The sequence below is a fragment of the Chaetodon trifascialis genome, chromosome 21 (genome assembly GCF_039877785.1).
Source record: "Chaetodon trifascialis isolate fChaTrf1 chromosome 21, fChaTrf1.hap1, whole genome shotgun sequence".
In the NCBI taxonomy this organism is placed as follows: domain Eukaryota; kingdom Metazoa; phylum Chordata; class Actinopteri; order Chaetodontiformes; family Chaetodontidae; genus Chaetodon; species Chaetodon trifascialis.
This window is the reverse complement of record NC_092076.1, coordinates 10130565-10148623: the sequence shown is the minus strand read 5'-3', so window position 1 is coordinate 10148623 and position 18059 is coordinate 10130565. Positions and strand designations below refer to the sequence as shown.

Here is an 18059-nt window from a genome sequence, read left to right as displayed (position 1 = left end):
ATGTCTGTTTGTGTGTGTTTTTCTTACCATGGAATGAGCTCAGTGCCGTGGCTGAAAGCCCTGTGCGTCTCCTCGGTCCCCTGAAACTCCACCTCTTTCACCACCGGCTCAGACGACAAGTCGCTCTCTGAATCTGACAAGTCCCCGACCGTGAATCTGAAGAAAAGTAAAATAAATAAATAAATAAATATAGTATCTGAAAGTTTATTTTACCGATTTCCACAGGCATCACTTTCTACATGTAATTTTAACTACTGCAGCAAAAGCAGTTATTCAGAAAATGCATTGAGGTCCAGTCAGATGTAAGAAATGACCTGCGTCTATACATAAACAGCACAAAATCCATACTGCAGTGCATCGGTTGAACAAGCAAAAACACATCATGCATTTGTCATTGCACATTCCTTGACTACTAAACAAGCTTCTACTCAAACTGCTAATCTTCAAACCCCGACACGCTTATAACCACTTACAAGACACGTTTTGATTCTGGAGGCGTCCTAAATGAATGTGAACTAGAATGGGAGAGGGGGACAAAGAAGGAGGAGAGGAATGAGACGAGTAAAGGGCGGACAGAGACGTTTGTACACAAGTTCTCAGAAGGGAAGAGAAAAAGAGCAAAAAGCTCAAAAACACCAGTGGGGAAGATTGTGGACACAGGAAAAGAATTCCTAATCCTCTTTGAGTAAGGAAGATAATATTTATCAGCATCCCAGTGCAAAAAAATGAACACCATCCCCCTGGCCAAGATGAAATAGAGTTGTTAGTCGAGCTCCAACATGAAATAATAACTCAGTCAGAGAAAAATGTCGAGAAACACAGAGAAGACAATCCAGGTTTCCTTTATACAAACACCAAAGGTCAAGCTTGAAATAAAATGAGATTTCAAACAGCATTTTCACAACCAAATTCCAGCTTGTGCCATTAGCGGCTTTCCACCAGTGTGCTGAAAAGTACCAGAGCTCTGTTCCTTCCCATCCCGACAGGAAACTAACCTGTTATCTGTTTTCTCTGTGACACAGGAGTTTATGTGATCATCACCCCATCTCAATAACAATCTGCAAATGTGTTCCTTCACAAATCCATTATCCCGTGCCAGTGTTTATAAAAGAAAATATTCTGTTCAGTACAGTAAACAAGCAGTACATCCGAAATTGTGCTGTGAATGCAAAATATCCACATGTGAGGAAATCAAAGTATCTATATCATATTCTTAATTTTCAAAAAGCATACTTTGCCATTGAAAAATCCAACTTTTAGTCTTTTGAAAACATCACGGAGCACTTGTCTAATTATTCCAAGAGTGGTAGCATGTTTACATTTTCAGAAACTGCTAACTCTGCATCCACTAACTCGTGATGAAGCACAGCAATTACGTATTCATTCTGAAGTGAGATGAATACGGCATGGAAGCTCATAGTTCCACTATAAATCTATAATAGAGCCATTTTCTTCAACTTTGTCTGTGAGTCACTGTCTGTGAACGAACAGGAAAATAAAGAACTCAATTTTGGAAACAGACCTTTGGCAGGACGGGTCACAGTGCTGAGCAATAGAATATTTTCCAGTCTACCTTAAAGGAGCGCCTCGCCACAAAAATAAAGTAGTATAGTGTATATTGATAAACAAACTGAGACTAGCTATATAACTCCTATATTCAAAAATCTTTAAGCAGCATAAGAGATGTAAAGGGACATTAAAGCATCCATATAACAGATTAAGGATGAAAAACTGACTCTTTACAACACACACATTTATATTAAAACAAGAATGTGAAATGTGAAAAACAACCGCAGTACACCATGTCCCACTGTCTGCATCACATGCTCTGTGCTATTTGATACTGTACTAAATGTCTCAAAAGCTTGGTCACAGCTTGCGCAACATGCCCCACAGTCAGAGATCATCCTTCAGGTGGATGGGTTCAAGACCCTGGGTCAGAAAACTGACCCTTCTAAGGTATCATTAAACCAGACGCTCCAGAGTCGCTGTTTGATGCAGAACTCTCTGGGGTAAAGAAAAATTTAAGAAACAAGCTTATGTCATGCAAGAAAAAAGGGTGACTGACTGATTGCGGCAGCGGTCCCTGAAGGAGTTGTTTCTGGATGCAGGGGAAGGGCCAGTAGAGGAGGGACTGGTGGATGCCTCATCAGGATCCTCGGCCTCCAAACTACGATTACAAGATCTGAGGAGCAGAAAGAGGAGAGTCAGAGGGGAGTCGAGTGAGAGGAGAAGAAAGAAGGAGAAGAAAAGCGGTGAAGCGGACGGATAAAGAAGAGAAACCATGTTTTGAAGGGTGGAGCGTACCTGATAATCTGGAGGATGTTGCTGACAGTCGCTTCTTTCTCTGGGACGTGTAGACCATCTGGACCAGACCGCGACATGAAGTTGTGTTGGCCGCCGTAGTCAGACACAAACTAGAGAGAGCAGGGTGAATTAGACTAACACGACCTCTGATTCATACTGCGTTAGTTTTTTCTATGAGATGTGTGCATGTTTGTGCAGGCGTACGTCTATGGAGTCCTCTGTATTATCTAGAGGTGGCTTGAGGCTCATGATGCTTGCCGTCCCATCCAACGCGTCACTCAGCTCCTTCAGAAAAACCCCACAGAATGGCACCACCTACAGTGCAGCGACGGGACACACAATTGGTCAGACGACGAAGAAATAATGTGAACTATTATGAAACAAATGCATACTGGCATAAAGAGGTAATTTATGACCAATTAGACAATTCCCAAATGTCACCTGGATAAACAGCAAACCTACCTTGCATCCTGGAATATTAAGAGCTCTGGTCACAACCTTCTTGTACTCAGAAGAAGACTCGTGCTGAGCCATGGCGTCCTTTAAGCTCCTCATGGTCTCGATGTCTGACTGATCCATGAACTGCCACATCTTCAGCACCTTGCGGGACCTGGAGGACAAAGACACTCTCACGCACATGTCTCTGTACAGTCTGCAAGCATATACGAGTATGTGTCCGTGTGTCCCCAACCTGAGTCCAGCCAGGAACTCCATGACACCGTTGTAGTTTCCCATGTTCCAACAGCATTTAGCGACATGGACCAGGTAGGAGAAGACCTCCCTCTTCTCCTCCATGGACCCCGCTGTTAGGATTAGCCACGTCACCCATGAACTCACCTGTTGATATAGAGGGCAATGTTACTATGACCTTAAAGATGATAAACAGACTAAAGACAGGGCTCTTCATTAAACACAGAGAAGCTGTCCCTGGTAGAAGGCCAATTTTCTTTTTGAAACAATGTGTTTTTTATGCAATTTATAACAATTTTTAATATTCAAAATGAATATACTTCTAATATTCACTGAAAAATGATCCTTCTCCAATGATAAAATATCTCATAAGCCTTGGCACTGGCTCAAAATGCTGCACAGAACTACATGAAAAAAATAGGATAAGATTAGATTCAACTTAATTGTCATTTTCAGAGTGCAACAGAGACAACAAAAATGTTTTAATAGTGGACATTTCTGACACTAGACAATCCTCGTGATGGTTGACTTCATGTACCAAACCACAGGACTACTTGTAAGTGTGTTTGTGTTACTAAAAGGCTGCTACTAATACAGAGTTTCAGCTGACCATCAGCTGAAACTCCGTATTGTGTGTGGTCTTACTTGTGCTCATGTCATCTCATAAATTCTGCCATGGCAAGCTGTGTCTAAAGTGGTAATGTATGCAGAGGACCTGCCAGCTGGCCACACACTGCCACACACTGCCACACACACACACACACACACACACACACACACACACACACACACACACACACACACACACACAAAAGAATGCGACCAGATATCTATCAGCTGCGCTCTGCACTGACCGCCCTCTAACACGCGCAAAAGACACAATGAAGACGCAGATATGTATCACAGTGCATCCTGTCACATTCTCTGCCATTGACAAACACACACTTAAACACACACACACACACACTTAAATACACACACACAAACTCACAGTACAGGAAAAGATCAGATTTCAATCTGGCTGCTTCTTGCTCTCTGGTGTCTCTATGCGTTAGAGCCTCATGAATGTATTCACACACACACATACTGTAAAAGCGCGCGCGCGCACAGACACACTGCCACACACACACACACACACACACACACACACACACACACACACACACACACACACACACACACACACACACACACACACACACACACACACTCAAACTCCCTAACCCCCTTGCAGGCGGTAAAAACATTCCCCTGGCCCAGAGATCTATTACTGGGTTATGTAAGGATCTGTAAAGCCCACCACAGTCTTACTTCACTGGGACTAAGTAAAGCTGCAAACGCATGCACACACGCATGCACGCTCCACAACATGTAACAAAGTACTCAATTTCACAGGTGGAGTTTGTGTTTGATGAAAAGCGATTAATCTGAGTGGATTCATTCACAAGCAAGCACAGAAATCATACATAGCAATCAAAGCCTCTGCCCATTTACAGAATACAGACCATTAGCATGCACTAGGTACGAGAGCATGGACTCACATATCAACCTCAAGCACACACATGTATATACATACAATTTAACACACAGTATAAACAGACATCTTAGATATGAGCTTGTGCATACGCAGAGCTTACTCCATAAACACATAATCTGCAGTCTTTGATAGAATGCTAAATTTCATTTGTCCAGCTCTAAAAAGCTGCTTGTCATGATTTCAAACTCACTTATGTTAATAGTGTTACGGTTTGTTAGGTCTCACATTTTCTGCCTATCCGACATGAGTGGAAACACACCAGTTCGTGCATTCCTGTGTGATAGGAGCATGGGCATGAGGACGGCTGAGGGCTGGGAAGGTTACTATGAAAATATAATCCATCTCTGACAGTTGACTGTCTCCTCTAATCTGCTCTGCGGTGCCTTTTTTCACTCAAACTGAGAAGCCTGAAGAGAAAAGTTGCACCAGTTTTCCTTCAAATCCCACAAAAATGCATCATGCAGCAGAGTGGAACTACAACGTAACTGATTTTCAAAGGTTATTCCTGAAAACGGCTGAGAAAACAATCGCATCACGAGGTCTGCTCTGGAGCTCTAGTCTTCATCAGCTGAAGGATTTTACCTCTTTGTCATGAAACAGTAGACGACTAAAGGGACCTCATGGTGGGACTGGTTTCTCAACTGTTGCTCCCAACATCATGAAAGAACTTTTGAAGTCAACATGCATAAGAAGACTTTAGCGTGCACCAAAAAAATGGACACCTCAAGTTCTGGAAATACTGATCGGGAGCTGGATGCAGCATCTTACTCTATAATGCTTAAATTGTGCAGAAGCTTTAGCTAGAATCTACTGTACACGACTCGCTGACAAACAGCCCTGCTGCCCCACAGCCTCTTATCTGTTACTCTCCTGCTCTGTGCATGCACTTTGCATGAAAATCTGCTATCGGTCTCTTCTAGTCAGCAGCTGGGTTGGGTTACAGTCACCATCTAAACCACTCCGACGGTCTGCAAAGTGTCTTTTTGAATCGCCACTGATCAAGGCATTGTACAGAGTTGGCATCTCTTCTGATATTCCAGATAGCAAAAGTGTGTACTCAGTGTGATAATAGACAGGATATGAAGAGACACTATATATAGAGCGAGCGTGTGATGGCACAGAGGAGCAGAAAAGAGCAAACAAGAGACAAGGACAGGCAGGAGTTATGCACAAAGTTTCCTTAAACAACAGCCTCCTGTACATACACAGCATAGGTGGTATCACTGGCAGCTTGACAATATTTCAAACACACACACACACACACACACACACACACACACAGAGCCAGAGCTAGGTACAAGCTGATCCCCCTTTGATGTTTGTGTATGTGTCCATCTGTCTGTCCATCTCCATCTGTGCACATGTTATTAGTTGAACTATGAGGGTCAGTTTCTCCTTGATACATGAATTACATAACCAACGTTGACAGAGAACTATTACAAACTCAGCGCATGAGCACATACTGTACTCACCCTGTCAAAGCTAAACACTACGGACAGACACGAAGGGGCCCACACTGCTCACCCTTCCCCGCCGCCAGAGTTTCTCTCGCCGCGCTGTCCTCTTATCTTTCACTCCCATACATGGCTCGAAAACGAACCGAATCGAAACCATTTGATACTTTTGGGAAAATTCGATTTAAATTTATGGAATGTTGTCTGTCAAGTGTGAGGAAAGAAATCAGACTCTAAAGCTAATAAAGTAATATCTGAAAAGTGTGGATCCACTCCAGGGCAGTGTGGTCAGCTCTTCCACAATATGTTACCTACCTAATGGCCACTTCTTCCTCTTGTAGTGAAGATCTCTTTTTGGAACGTAGCTTGGCATCTTAAATCTTGTGTTTTGTTAAATCAACAGTCAAGTCAAAGCATTTTCACTCATATATCATAAATCAAACCAAAAAAAAAAAAAAAAAAACAACAGATAGATGTCATGTGTACTGAATAGACCAATACAGTAAAATTACAGACAAAATACAAAGTTATAGATGGATTATACGCACACATGAAGAGAACTCAAAGATTTTCAGTTTCCAAATATATAAGACTAAAAAAATGAAGGGAAATTCATTAAATTAATCAAAATAGTTGCTGATTAATTTTTCTCAACTAATCCATTAACTGTCTAATGGTTTCCGCTTGACTACCGGTGCGAGTGATGGTCTGTTGGAGCTGTTAAAAGAATAAAAGCAGGAGTGCCTGGTGAAGAGGAACTGGAAATTGAAAGATCCTTTAACAATTTTCTAATGTAAATAATTGACATAAGACCACAATCGCTGAGGAAAATCCCAGAGAAACCTCTCCAAACCACAGCTTGCAGTCAAAGCTACTGCAGAATACTCCACCAGCATCTCATCTCCCTCTGACAGCGTCGTGATCTGAAGCCACTCCATCGGGGTCTTCACAAGGAGGATCACTGTTGTCATTTGACTCCATTGTGCCCTTATATGGCTACAATGCACATTTGGGAGACTATTTTTTGTGCGTCTCTCCTCTCGCTGACTTAAATGAAAACCAGCTGATGCGAAAGGCATGCAACTTAAAGATGACATCATTTCCAATCAATCTCTCCCTCTCTCGCTTTCTCTTTCTCGGCAGCACAGTGTTGTGATTGTTTATTCTTGAAGTCCCTCACCAGAAAAGACGCAAGGGGAGAATAACTTTAGCCCACTTACGCCGCTGTGAGTGTGTGCGCTTGTGTGTGTGCGCTTCAGTCATGAGCTGATAAGTTGGTACGACTCACACGGCAATTACAACAAGGCAAACACAATTACTGGTCTGTTATGCTTTTCAGCCATTCACATTCATGTCAAATCATGATGCGTGCATGTTCCCTGTCGCTGGTGATGTCAGCGGAGGTCACTAAAGGGCCCTCAACACTGTTTTTTTTTTTTCGTTTTTTTTTAAATCAATATCTTCCCAACAGCGCAGAAGTGCCCTCTTTCAACATGAACAACGTCTCTATATGGTCTTGTTTAAATCGTTCCAGGCATTCAGGAGTCACACCGTTAAACTATTCGCTGATTGGTATCACTGGTTCTCAAGTGATCTCATCCAGACTTAAATCCTGCAGTAAAAACTGAGCTTGTGAGATACAGGCTGACTGTGCAAGGTCACTGTGATAAATCACAGCCCGTAAAGCCGAGATACTTACTTCTAAAGGTCACACCACAAACAGGGTAAAACACGCTCATGCCAGGTTTGAAGCTGAGCTGAAACAATTAGTCGATTTATTGATTGGCAGATGGACAGAAAATTAGGTTCCAGCTGTGAGGAACTGCTGTTTTTCTTTGCCTTTTATGACGTGAAATTCAATACATTTGCCATTCGGACTGCTGTTTGGACTAAACAAACACTTTGCAGACATTGCCTTGGGCATTTTTAGATCATTTAAAGACTAATGATTCAACAAATTTTCAAATTAATGGATAAGAAAAATAATCTTTAGTCGCTGCCCTACTGTGAAGAGTGACAGCCTCTGATTTAGAGCCTATTTTACATGCTTATGTGTTTGATTGCATATGTATGAGACATAAATAAATAAATAAATAAATAAACATAACAATACCAAACACACACATTTTATATAAGCCGACTCCTCACCTCATTGAAGCGCGCCACCAGGTCCTCCACAGCATTACTTCGCTGAGCGCTCTGGGTAGGCATGGTGGGGACTGACAGCGAGGCCTTGAGGTTTGGGTGGCGTTTGGTTTGACACTCGGGACTGCCCAGATCTCGAGTGAGGAAACAGAGGTAGTCCAGAGGAAAGACCTGCGGACAGACGCAGTATGGAAGAGACAGATGAATGATTATGGTATTTCTGCCAGTTTAGAAAAAAATACAGATTCATTTCTGTGAAGAAAAACCAAAACCAATTAATATTCTTCATAATTTGTGACATATGTGTGTGTAAATTCCTCCCACCCGCTGGTAGAGCTGCTGTTCTTGCTCGGTGAGGATACAGGCGATCTCCTCGGGGAACTGGACAAGGTGGCGCACCTCTGCCAGTTCCTTACTGATCCCACTGACACTGGGAGGAAGAGAGCTGCTGCTGGTCATGCTGTTGGCCAGCTGACGCTCTGGATGGACAGACGGAAGACAGAGATCATAAATTTTACACTGATGATCCTCCTTTTTCCACATGCCATGACACCATCAAGCTGGCATTTTAAGTGCGCAGTGAGAGAAAAAGGCTGAATGCATTAAAAGAAAAAGACCTAGAAGGAGAAATCAGAGCGAGGAGACATGATCTACTCTGATGTTTCCCTTTCACCATAAAAGTTTTAAGCCTCAATGAAATGTCTTTCTCTTTTTCAGGAACAAGCTGAATGTCTCAAGTCTTCTGAACCATCAATCTCTGCATACCATCCAATCTCAACCAGCCAAAAGACGCCCTCACACTTCACCCACCAGAGGTAAACAGCAATGATCACCTGCCAGTTCCTGTGTTTGGATTTCGGTCGGGTCCATTAGTCTGTCTGTTTACACACATACACGCACGCACATGCACATATGCAAACCCGTCCTCATCTCTGCTAACAAAGGACTAATGGACAGTTCCTGCGCTGGTGCTGGAGCTGCCAGGTAGACATACTGTACATTGTCGGGATGAATGCCACATAAACTAACAGGCTCTTTCCACTGCGGGAGCTTTTCCAGGAAACATTTGAGGGACTTTTTGAGGAATTTCACCTGCAGTTTGATCGCAGAAATGTACAGAAGCTATTGTAGTTACTTGGATGTCGTTTCTGCCCCACAAAAAGTACCATCTTCTGAGACAGGGGTGACTGGGGTGACGTTTCCAGTTGAACTGAAGCTGCGACACTCGGGCTGAACAATTAAAAAAATAATAAAGGAAATAAACGAAAATAAATAAAGATAATCGCAGTATGATTTCTATTTTTTTATTTTTGTACATTGTTCAGCCTTACAAGACACTGAAACAACGTATATAGTGCAGTAACATGAAGGCAAGTCGATGTTTGATTGAACGCCAGGAATTAGACGGTCTCTGTCCACACACACAGTGCATGCATGCAGTATGCAGACACTTAAAGGTCGTCCCTAGTAACCCTTGAGATGTGCAACACTGTAGTCATAGCAACAGCAGTGACTGCTCTGCAGGAAGAAAAATAGCTTATTTACACAGTTTGATTTGTGGATCCGGCTTCACAGCTTCTGTATTGAACTCTCAGTGTGTGTGTGTGTGTGTGTGTGTGTGTGTGTGTGTGTGTGTGTGTGTGTGTGTGTGTGTGTGTCATAGACAGACTGAGCCTGAGAGATGAGGAAGGGAAGGAAGGGGAAGAAGAAGAACAGAAAGATTAAAATGGGGTTCAGGACAAAGCAAAGGTTGCTTGAACAGAGACAAGATCAGTGAAACATTCTTCTAAGAAGCAAGAAAAAATCCGAGAGAAATGAGAGCAGAGGAGAGACGGGAAGAGAGGAAGGAAGGGATGTATGATAAGTGGAAATTTTGTAGTGTACACTGTGTGGCAGGTGTGAGCCATCTATCTCCGTTAGACAGACAGCATAATCCCCTAAATCCTTTAAATGTGCTACAGAGGAACAAACTACAGGTTATGAATGAAGCTTCAGTGTATAGTCCAGACCTGGGGCACATTCGTCATATAAATATTTGGTTTAAATGAAACAAAGGATAAAAACAATTTAACGACTGGGGTTAGAGGTGGCCTGCTGTCCTGAAACACAGATCATTTAGCCTGTAAATCATTTTTTTCAATTCACAAGAGCTCTATGGCAGAGATCATCATCACATATCACCTCATCCCTATGTGGATTTTCATCTGGTTCATAACATTTGTTCTCTTCCTACTGAATGGCACAGGACTGTCTTTGCTCCTCAGCTTTCCATAGCACAGAAGCCTTTACTTAAACTGGTGTTAAAATATTTACAATGTATTAAGAAACAGTGGAAGAACGTGAAACATAACATGTGGGGTTTGATTTTACTAGAAAAAAAAAAACATCAAGAAAATTTTAGTTAAGTTTAAAACTCTCAAACAGAGGAGCTTCATCTTCTCATCTCTACCATATTACGTGCTGACCTTCTGAAGTGGAAATGGAGACATCCTCGACTCAGTGATATGAATTTCATGACCATGTAGATGCCTAAAATCATACATTAATTCATCCTTTAAACTGGGAAACACACACAGCAGACAAAGGTCTGAAGAGATTCTAAAGAATTAATTAAAATCAAATGTGCTTTAATACAGAAAAATAGGACATAAATAATAAATATACAACTTTCATGACCTAAATTCTCATAAATCACTGTTTTGTGTTGAAGGATTGGAATTACCCGATAACAGAACGTGTCAGAATAAACGCCCAACTATTTAATATACTTTATTGTGTCATTCGTGATATCCTCGACCTCTGCCTGCAAAGCCTCAGATGTCCTGTACAGCATCAGTCATGACAACAGGAAGCTGTGATGCATTAACGCTGGGACTGAAGACTGGATGGAACGAGACCATGGAATTCCAGTGATGGCGGTAAATGTATCTGATACAATCTGCTGTGGACCCCTGAGAAAAAGGCCCCTGACCTGATACAGATCACAAACACTGGTATGAGAAACACTGATTATTCTATGTTTTCATATTGCAGCACTTCTACTGGGAGACTGAGAGAACATGAATCTGGACTAATTGACCATGGTGTCCCTGTGATTTTTATGCATGGGGTTATTCATCTCTAATGCATCATGAATACAAATACCCTGTGTGTGCATGCATGTGTGTGTAATAGATGCCTTTCTAAATGCAGAGTGGATGGAGTAGATTGGCTGAACATCCTTTTTAACCATTTTCATGACATGTCTGTTTTAAGAAGTAGCACACCATTAAGACAGGAAGTACAGGTGTGTGTGTGTGTGTGTGTGTGTGTGTGTGTGTGTGTGTGTGTGTGTGTGTGTGTGTGTGTGTGTGTGTGTGTGTGTGTGTGTGTGTGTTTCAACATGTACTGTTCTGTAGAGCATGAATCAACATGTGACCATTAAGGTTGAAGCTTAAGATTTAAATTTAAAGCTGATATTTGCATCATGTCATGATCTGAATCTCTAATTACAACAACAGCAAATGCTTTACCACCATTTTATCCATCATCATACATCATAAGAAAATCAATGCTTCCAGGGGTTTAACGTCAAAACACAGCAAAATGAGTCTTGTTCAGTGAGATACAGTTTTCTGAATTATTGAAAGTCAACCAAACTCATGGCCAATCCTGTGCAAGGACTAACAACTGGAAAACCAGTATGAAAGGATGTATGTGAAATCTTTCAACACTGCTTTGAGGTTTGTTTGGTTCATTGAGTAAATGACAAGTTATGCATACTCAACCAAAGGAGAGGAACCTTGAACTTAACCCTGCCATTTTCTTCTGCCAGCTAAGGGCATGCGTGTGCGCGCGCGCACACACACACACACACACACACACACACACACACACACACACACACACACACACACACACACACACACACACACACACACACACACACACACACACACACACACACACACACACACACACACACACACACACACACACACACACACACTTGTATACTGTCCCCACATGCACATTCAGAGCTGATGACAACTTCCCCGCAGGAGTATGTAGGGCACTCAAACAGGTGCAGCACAAACAGCTTGAGTCAAAGGACTCTCAGAAATTATCCTTTTGAACCTATAAATATCACTGTACATGTAAAATTATTTCTCTTCAAAACATCAACAGTCCTGTTTTGCTTTCCGGTCACAAAAAACTGTCCTACAGCACGATATCGACGTCTGAAATCTGATCCTCTCCAGGTTTGCATGGAAGCATCGCCACATGTGTGAAATGTCCCTTTAAAATCTGCCACTTTTCAGACAACAAAATCAAAATCTCCAGTTTCCCTTCAGACCAGAGCAAACCAATGGTTCGCCGCTTTGCTCTCATGGCATAAACTGCATGCATTAAATAACCAAATAACATCTGGTACGACCTCTTCCTCACTGGCCCGCACACACGTGCACGTGAAAGCACATGCAAGTAAGGTACACATAAACGCAAATCAGCAAGGAGTAGTAAACAAACTGACACATGCACAGCAACAAATATAAACACACAAAAATAAATTGCGTAGAGGCTCATAATAACACAGACGCAACCAAATACACAGACACACAGCAGCAGCAGAAGCAATAAACATTGATCTGTCTGACGTCTGATAATGCTGAATTATCACTGGGAGGTCGCCTCTTGGGTCAGATACGTACACTGCATGCATACACACAGCTATGTGCAGACATAAATATGATGTTTAAGGTTCTTTCTTCATTTGCGACGAACACCAGGACGAAGGTGAGAACGTTGGACTGATTAAGTAAAAGGCTCCTTGTTATGAAACCAAAGATCAAATTACTGTACAGCATCAAGCGCGTCACATAACTGAGTCTAATGAGAGTACGCTTAGATTCGATTACATTAGATTCTGAAAGGAGAACGCACTGCAAAATACTGCTTTTTTTTGTGTGAGAGGCATCAAAGTAAAGTGTGAATGAGACCTCATTCAATCTGCAAAAAAGAAACCGTCATCAAGTGAGTTCAGTGCAGTTTCACAGTGACAGGCTTCAGGTCAGATGGAACATATGGGTCATTTCTGTGGTTTTGTTTTATTGCCGTATCCTCAGAGTCTAAACATATCCGTAGCCACGTGTGACATTCATTCTTAGGGTCAATTCAATGTGAAGTTGCCCAGACACCTTCTGTCAGCTCTGTGGTATGAGGGGGGGGTGGGGGGTGGGGGGGGGCAGTGCACAACAATTCCTCACACACGTTATTCAAACTGCATCATCCATCAAATATTTAAATCTAATATTTTAAGCTGAGTTGCAATGTTACCGCCCCCTGTGGTTCATACAGTTTATGGACAATCACCGTGTGCTGCTGGGAAATCTGTGATTGAATTTACGAGTTAATAAAATCTTGCATTTCAGTAGGCAATGTATAAAGGAAGCAGCAATGGGGAAACAGTGGAAAAAAATAATAAAGCACAAAAGTGCATGCTGGTCCATCTGACCCTGACGTGAAAAGTCACACTCTGTGAGGTAGGTGCTTATTTGCAAAGATATAAAAACACAGAATTCAAGAGGATACAAATGGCACTTTTAAGGTATAACTCAACCACAAAAGACCACAAGTCCTGCCAAGACTGATCAGACGCACACTGAAACTACCAACATCTATGACAAATAGAACTTATATAATCTGAAACCTGAACAAGGATTTACAGTCAAGATAAAATCAAATCTGAAGTGAATCTGACTAAATGTGTCATACTCGCTGAGCAAATTACTTGATTACCTTGTAAACATATGGTTCAAGTACTCCTTTTTAATGAATGAAGTCCCTTCCTTTCCTCATATGTGTAAAAGCTAAGTGCTGACCACACTAAACAACATCCCATATTAACCTATACGTTTAAACACACAAAAGACATGTACAGAAATCAGCTGTGTGACGACACCGGCAGCCACACTGTAACTCACATTTCTTCTACTCACTGATCAGCTTGAAGTCCATTCTGTGAGAGTGCTTCATGGTTGCTAGATACAGCTGACAGTTCAGTGCCGGGGTGACCGAGGTACGCTTGTTCACATTTCAGCCGGCGAGTCCGGTCTCTCCTGCAGCTGCTCTCTCTTACACTCTCTCTCTCTTACACTCTTTCTCTCTCTCTCTCTGCTCTATTTCTCTCTCTCTTGCTCCATTTCTATCTTACACTCTCTCTGGCCCTCACTGTATCTTTGTCTATCACTCTTCTTTCCCCCTCACCTGGCTTCTCTCCCTTTCCTTATCAGCACAGTCCTTGCTCTCTCTCTCTCTTTCTCTCGACTACATTCACGATCACTCCCTCTCTCTCTCTCCCTCTCTCTCTTTCTGTCTGTCTCTCGCCCACCCTTCACTGACACCATACATAGTTCACAGCCATGCACTAGAGTTAGACCAGCCAGACCAGCCCACTGCACCAACACACATGGTCACAACTCATACACTCATATGGACAGACTGTAGATCCAAACACCATTTTCCCCTCTTTGTCTGTCTGTAAAAATGCTGCAATTTCTGTATTTCTTTCGTCACAAGAAGGTGCTAATTGTTACTGAATTGTTTACATGATACTTGTCAATGTGTCTTAAAGTACGACTAAGTTACTGTGCAAGTGCTGAAGTAGAGTTGATAATGGTTAAAGTCATTTCTGAAGCATAAAGCCATGTATTCATGGGTCACAGCATCTCAAATGTGACGATTTGTTGCTTTTCTCCGTTTTCTATCATTGTAATTTGAATGTCTGGATTTGAGATTGTTAGGACTGACAAAAGAAGGAATTGAAGGACCACACTTGGGTGTCTAGGAAGCTGTGAGGGGATATTTATCAACTAAACAATACATCTAAAATATAACAGATTAAGCAATACTGGAAATAATTGGTGGTAGCAGTTCGGGTCGCAACGGGTAGGAAATTTCCAGAACTTTTCTTCAGGAAGTTAAGCTCGGGAATTTGGGCACAATTTTTGGCAGGAAAATAGACATAAAAAAGCAACACCAGGTTTTCTGGCATGTTCTGGTTAAACGTATGTCCATTTAATTGAATTGCAGCAGCACACTCACATATAGAGTATAAATGCACACTGGAAAGGAAAGGTGTTGAAAGGAAGTTGTCCCGTGTTTGTCACTATGTTCAGAGCAGAAATGCTTACACAAGGTTTCAATTACATTTTCAGCAGTGAGTGTCTCTCAAATACAACAGTATCCTTTTATTTAGTGGAGGTGTCACAAAACAAAACCAGCTACAGTATATGTCTGTCACAAGGAGAGTCACGTTTCCTCCAACCTAATCTGACAACATGCAGTTTGTCACAGCTGCAGCTAGCAGGGTTGTTAAAAAATTTTATCTTTGATTTCACCAAAGCTAAAGCATAAACATGGTATATTAACACAGCATACTGAAAGGTTTAGAGAATTCATAAGTGAAAATAAACATCAGTCTAAGAACTTTCAGATGAGTATTTTTAACAATTACAGCCATGTAAACAATATGTGCCCCTGAAATCCTTGAGACTTCCCCTCCAGTGTGATTCCCCAGCACATCTGCTGTCAATGGGTCTTAAATGCTGGCAGGCAACACAATGTACACTGACGACTGACAGGAAGAGGAAAAAAAAGAGAGAAAGAGTGAAGAAAAAAGAAAGAAACACCAATATTGAGCTGGAAGGATGGCAGCCTATTACTGACCTACCTACTTCCTTTCTGGCAGTACACTAAATTGTGCGATAAAGGAAACGAGGTCAAGTCAAGCACTCAAACAACTCCCGTTTATAGTTCACATGAATATGGCAAATCCCAGGGGCCTCCACAAGAGTTTTTCTTTTTCCTCGTAAATGGTGCAACAAGCAAAAGTGTTTTTAACATTTTTGTTTGAAAAATGTCTGAAAACATTATTCCTTTATCAAAACAGCTGAAAATCTCTCTGTAAAGCAACTAATCAGCTAATTGGTTCAGCTCTGGTTTTGTCGTCGTTTCTTGAAGCTGCACTGAGGTGAACTAAATTATTTTGTGCTTAAGACTGCTAAATATGTCTCAAATGAAATGCATGCATTATATTTTATTCATTCAGTTTCAATACTTTCACTTTCAATAGGCTACATTCAATACACTACTCAGCCACTGCATCAAACTGCCCCACTGACATCAAAAAGTGTCTGTCAGGTTAGCAATGACAACTTGCAGAAAGCTACTGGCTGCTTGGCGACTAGCAGCACCTCGTGAGTGTTGCAGGGACGGTCTGTCATCAATATGAGAGCTGTATTTTAGTGGATGTTTCAGCAGTTAAGTGTGGAAGTGAGACGGAAAAGCCACAACGTAAAAAAATGTATGGTTGAGGAGAAAAGGAGGTTTCAGGCAAATGGATCAACTATTGTTTCGTCTGACCTCGAGAGACAGATAAAGTGATCTGCCCTGTCGGCAAAAAGGTGAATTCAGGACGAACCACAGATCCTATGATAAGCTCACGGGCTCGCTCCCAAAACTGACACTCAGTCATGAAAACTTTGGCGTATGCCTACAAAAACATCCTTAAAACATGCATTTTCACACGAAATCTACTGCTGCCAAAGCCTCAAACATCAACAGTGTTTAAGCTGACATGGACTGAATGAGCATCCGATTTCAAACATTTCACACAGACAAGCTCCACAAAATAAAAACAACTGCTTCTAATTACTGACATATTCAGCAATGATTTATGTCCTCGCCATTTGTCAGTATCTCTATGCCTGTGTTTAAGCAGCATGCACACACGCACCACCTTGACCTTACCCTTGTCTTACCTAGTTGACATTTTTTCCAGCACCAGTATTTGTCTTTATAGGTGTCAGTTTACCCTCATAACAAAAGCCTGCCATACTGACCCAGACATGAGTAAAATATAATTTATCAGCTCCAAAATGTTCCTCTTGACCTGCTACTAAAACCAAATGATTGCAATTCCACAGAAAGTCATAAGTCATTCAAATACATCAGAGGAACCAGCAAAATGCTTTCAGATCATTACAGCTGATGTGGCACGCAGAGAAGGTGTAGAAAAACATTCCAGCTCTCACCATCCACATTAAAACTCTAAGAATACACCAACCCTGGCCAGAAGATTAACCCAGTAATCCTTGAAAGCATTTGGGCAAGAGCCACTGATTGAGTATGCTAAGTTGTACTTCCAGGTCCAGCTATCACTGAAGTGTATCTGGAATCAATACCTTATTAGGACAGGATAGGATAGGAATAGTAAAACAAAGATGGAGACCTTTGTATCTCATAGCTGCAAGTTTGGACACCTCTGGTAAATAACAAAAATGGTGTCACAGCTTGTAAAGGCTTTTTGTAGCCAGCTAAGAGTCTTTCAGTTCTTGTTTGGGATTTCTGACTGGGTCGCTGTCATGCACTGCTCTTTTGAGGTCCACAGATTGTGGATGATGTTCAGGTCAGCGGACTGTGAAGGCCACTGCAAAGCCTTCTGCTTGCACCTCTTGAGGCAGTCCATTGTGGATTTTGAGGTGTGTTCAGGGTTATTATCTTTATGTAAAAGCCATCTTTTCATCTTCAGCGTTTTTACAGATGGTGTGATGTTTGCTTACAGAATTTGCTGGTATTTAATTGAATCCATTCTTCCCTCTACCCGTGAAATGTTCCCTGTGCCACTGGCTGCACACAAGCTGAAAGTATGATTGATCCACCCCCATGCTTAACTGCTGGAGATGATTTTCAGTCCTCAGAACTTGTTTCCAAAATGCATCAGGCTTGTTTAGATGATCCTGTGCAAACGTCCGACGCTGAATTTTGTGGTGAGGAGGCAGCACAGTTTTCTTCTGACGACTCCTCCATGAAGGCCATATTTGCACAGTGGAACAGTGCACCACCACTTCAGAGTCTGCTAAATCTTCCTGAAGGTCTTCTGCAGT

The 18059-nt window shown here is 41.9% G+C and overlaps 1 protein-coding gene across 1 annotated transcript in view; it reads right to left on the bottom strand.

Annotated features, from left to right (window-relative positions):
- Positions 1-18059, bottom strand: part of plce1 (phospholipase C, epsilon 1) — a 63727-nt gene that overhangs the window by 18922 nt on the left and 26746 nt on the right. Inside the window, exons 7-14 of the mRNA XM_070990650.1 lie at positions 8458-8612; positions 8137-8304; positions 2999-3144; positions 2770-2917; positions 2512-2622; positions 2308-2417; positions 2069-2185; positions 28-156 (exon numbers count right to left, since the gene is read on the bottom strand). Of these exons, the coding sequence (XP_070846751.1) occupies positions 28-156; positions 2069-2185; positions 2308-2417; positions 2512-2622; positions 2770-2917; positions 2999-3144; positions 8137-8304; positions 8458-8612 (1084 nt within the window). The remainder of the gene's footprint in view (positions 1-27; positions 157-2068; positions 2186-2307; positions 2418-2511; positions 2623-2769; positions 2918-2998; positions 3145-8136; positions 8305-8457; positions 8613-18059) is intronic.